Raw genomic sequence first — 4,071 nt, forward strand, 5'->3', positions numbered from 1 at the left:
TTTTGAGATGGAGTCTCGCTGTGTCGCCCAGGCTGGAGTGCAGTGGCGCGATCTCGGCTCACTGCAAGCTCCGCCTCCCGGGTTCACGCCATTCTCCCGCCTCAGCCTCCAAGTGCTGGGACTACAGGCGCCCGCCACCACGCCCGGCTAGTTTTTTGTATTTTTAGTAGAGACGGGGTTTCACCATGTTAGCCAGGGTGGTCTTGATCTCCTGACCTCGTGATCCACCCGCCTCGGCCTCCCAAAGTGCTGGGATTACAGGCTTGAGCCACTGCGCCCAGCCTGGAAAGCATATTTTTAAAGATATTCCTGTACATGTCTTTCTAGACAAGAGTGTATCTTAGAAAAGCATTCAGGCACATACTACATACAAGATTTGATATGCCTACTTTTCTAGATTTGCCTAACAAGGTAACTCTAACATGACAGTTTTGTTTTAACTACATAGAATTCTGTTAATGAAATCACCCCTTTCCCCTTTAAATATGGATGTAAGCTAAATCCTTGCTCAAGGGAAAAAGTCTGAAGATTGTTTCAGGTTTTGTTCCTCCCCTCTCCCTCTTCTCGTCACCCTCCCCTATTTTTTTTAATTTTTATTTTAATTTTATGTTTTTTTTGAGATGGGATCTTGCTCTGTCGCTTAGGCTGGAGTGCAGTGGCACAATCTCGGCTCACTGCAGCCTCCCACTCCTGGGTTCAAGCAGTTCTCCCTGCCTCAGCCTCCAGAGTAGCTGGGATTACAGGTTCCTGCTACCACGCCTGGCTAATCTTTGCATTTTTATCAGAGACAGAGTTTTGCCATGTTGGCCAGACTGGTCTCGAACTCCTGACCTCAGGTGATCCACCCACCTCAGCCTCCCAAAGCGCTGTGATTAGAGGCGCGAGACATGTGCCCGGCCTTTATTTTTATTTTTGAGACAGGATCCTACTCTGTTGCCCAGGCTGGAGTAAAGTGGTGTGATTACGGCTCACTGCAACCTTGACCTCCTGGGCTCAATTGATCCTCCCACCTCAGCCTCTTGAGTAGCTGGGACTACAGGTGTGTGCCACCACGCCCAACTATTTTTTGTATTTCTTGTAGAGACGGGGTTTCGCCATGTTGCCCAGACTGGTCTTGAACTCTTGGGCTCAAGCAATCCACCCTCCTCGGCCTTTCGAAGTGCTGAGATGACAGGCATGAGCCACCATGTCTGGCTTCCTTGTTCTTTTTTGTTTATTTTTTATTTATTTTATTATTAAAAAAGATGTTTTTCCTAACCACTAACCATCAGGGACTTCGTTCTTTTTTAATGGCTGCATGCCATTCCATTATGTGAATAGTCCTTAGTTATTTTAAACCTGTGCTTTACTGATGAACCTAAAATTATTTCTGATTTTTTGCTATTACAATAGTGCTACAATTAAAAAAACTTTCTTAGTCATTTCACATATTTTTTGGCACGTTTGTAGGGTACATTCTTAGAACAGGATTACTGGTTCAAAGAAAATGTGCTTTTGTAATTGTGATATTGTCAGATATTCTTCATAGTGGTTGTATTAATTTATACTCTCAACTGCAGTGTGTGAGAGTACCTATTTCCCCACATCATGTGTAGTAGTTTTTTGTTTGTTTGTACAGATGGAGTCTCACTGCGTTACCCAGGCTGGTCTTGACCTCCTGGGTTCAAGCTTTTCTTTCGCCTCAACCTCCCAGAGTATTGGGATTATAGATGGTGCAGTTTGTTTTTAATTCAGTTTAACCCAGTTCTGTGGGTTAAAAAAAATGATGTGGCAGAATGTTTAATATAATTCTGCATGGAGTAAGACTCTGAAGTTTTGTTTTCAATCATGTTTTTTAGCGATGTGACATCGGGGATGCTTCCAGGGGAAGTTTATCTTCATATGCATATATCCTTATGGTGCTGTACTTTCTGCAGCAGAGAAAGCCACCTGTTATCCCAGTTCTACAAGAGGTAGGTGTTTAAGAAAACTATGAACGAGTTTTTTTTTTTAAAACAATAGATCTGAACATAGGAGATTTTGCTTGGTTCATGTCATCAATGTCCTAAGTTTTCTCTTTCCAATAATGCTATAATTAAACAATGAATCTTTTTGAAAAATTTATTATAGGAGAATATAGACTACCAGAAGAATATTAGATGAACAGAACCGTTCAATATCTTTTGTAACGTTTTTAAATTTTACAGTCCTAGAGTGCTGTGGATGATTGTGAAGTTCTTGTAGCCAGCCATAAACTCATATATTTTATATTCTCCAAGATGCAAGTACACAGGTTTCTTCTTTCTAGAATATTTTCCCTCCTGTTGCCTGGCAGTGAAGATTGATTTATTCTTATGTATGCTTTAGTCAACCTTGTGAATTTTGGTTTAGAATGAACCCAGGGAAACTCTTCCTTATCTCTTCTAAAGTCATATCAGTTACATTAAACGTAAGAATGTACATTGAAAGAAACAGATTATACTCATTCACTCAGAATTGGTGACTTACAAAGTTCCTTTTTGTAGTCAATTTATACTCTCTGAAATTGGTACAAAGGAGATATTAATCATCCATCTTTTCCTTCTGATTCTTGGCACAAAGTAGATTTGTAGGCATTAGGGAGGATCCAATTCAAATTTTTTAGAATGGTGACTATTTTTAGTTAGGAGACAAGCATCAGAATTTGTTGGAAGAGTCACATATTCTGGTTTCACATAAACGTGACAAAGAAGAAAATCACAAAATAGGCCAGGCGCGGTGGCTCACGTCTGTAATCCTAGCAGTTTGGGAGGCCGAGGCAGACAGATCATGAGGTCAAGAGATCGAGACCATCCTGGCCAACATGGTGAAACCGCGTCTCTACTAAAAATATAAAATTTAGCCAGGTGTGATGGTGTGTGCCTATAATCCCAGCTACTCAGGAGGCTGAGGCAGGAGAATCGCTTGAACTGGGGAGGTGGAGATTGCAGTGAGCTGAGATCACACCACTGCACTCCAGCCTGGTGACAGAGAGGGAGACTCCATCTCAAAACAAAAGAGAAAAATCACAAAATTATAAGCCATATAGTAGGTGTCAGATAGCCTTAGTAAGTTTTAAGAAGTTCTAATGAATATATATGTTTTTACCAGCATTTCCTTCCCTCTTTTAAACAGTGGACGGGAAATAAAAATTTTAAATTTTTGTTTAAATCCTTTCCTAGCCAAAGATTTAAGTTGCTGAATCTGTGCTGGGTGATGTATATTTGGGTGTGTGTTTAAAGTATTTTTTCAGAATCCTCCGTAACTCATTTTATGAGGCCAACATCTTCTTGATACCAAAGCCTGGCAGAGGCACAACAAAAAAAGAGAATTTTAGACCAGTATCCCACCAGAGTGGTACATTTTTTACAACTGATGAACCTACATTGACATATAATCACCTCAAGTCCATAGTTTGCAATTAACATTTACTCTTAATGTTGTATATTCTAAGGGTTTGGGCAATATATAATGATGTATACATTTTATCATTATCAATGATATGTCAATATATGCTATTATAGTATCATACAGACTATTTTCAATGCCTTAAAAATTTTTGTACTTTGCCTAGTCATCCTCCCTTTAACCCCTGGCAACCACTAATCTTTGTGCTGTCTTCATAGTTTTGACTTTCCCAGAATATCATATTGTTGGAATCATATAGTATGTAGCCTTTTCAGATTGACTTCCATCACTCAGTGATATGTATTTAAATTTCCTCCATGTCTTTTCATGACTTGATAGCTCATTTCTTTTTCTTTTTTTAAATTTTTAAATGCTTAGACTCTTTTGTTGAACCTCTAAATCTATTTTATCATTTCCTTTTTTTTTTTTTTTTTTTTTGAGACAGAGTCTCGCTTCGTTGCCCAGGCTGGAGTGCAGTGGCACGATCTCAGCTCACTGAAACCTCCGCCTCCGGGGTTCAAACGATGAAAGCCATTCTCTTGTCTAAGCCTCCTGAGTAGCTGGGATTACAGGCATGCACCACCACACCCTGCTGAGTTTTGTATTTTTAGTAGAGTGGGATTTCACCATGTTGGCCAGGCTGGTCTCTTTTTTTTTTTTTTTTTT

At 39.9% G+C, this 4,071-nt stretch overlaps 1 protein-coding gene across 1 annotated transcript in view; it reads left to right on the plus strand.

The window, feature by feature from the left end:
- Window positions 1-4,071, plus strand: part of TUT4 (terminal uridylyl transferase 4) — a 142,844-nt gene that overhangs the window by 108,611 nt on the left and 30,162 nt on the right. Inside the window, 1 exon segment of the mRNA XM_017874598.1 lies at window positions 1,839-1,952. Coding sequence (XP_017730087.1) covers window positions 1,839-1,952 — 114 coding nt within the window.

This window comes from Rhinopithecus bieti, unplaced genomic scaffold (genome assembly GCF_001698545.2).
Source record: "Rhinopithecus bieti isolate Rb0 unplaced genomic scaffold, ASM169854v2 scaffold_7684, whole genome shotgun sequence".
Lineage (NCBI taxonomy): Eukaryota > Metazoa > Chordata > Mammalia > Primates > Cercopithecidae > Rhinopithecus > Rhinopithecus bieti.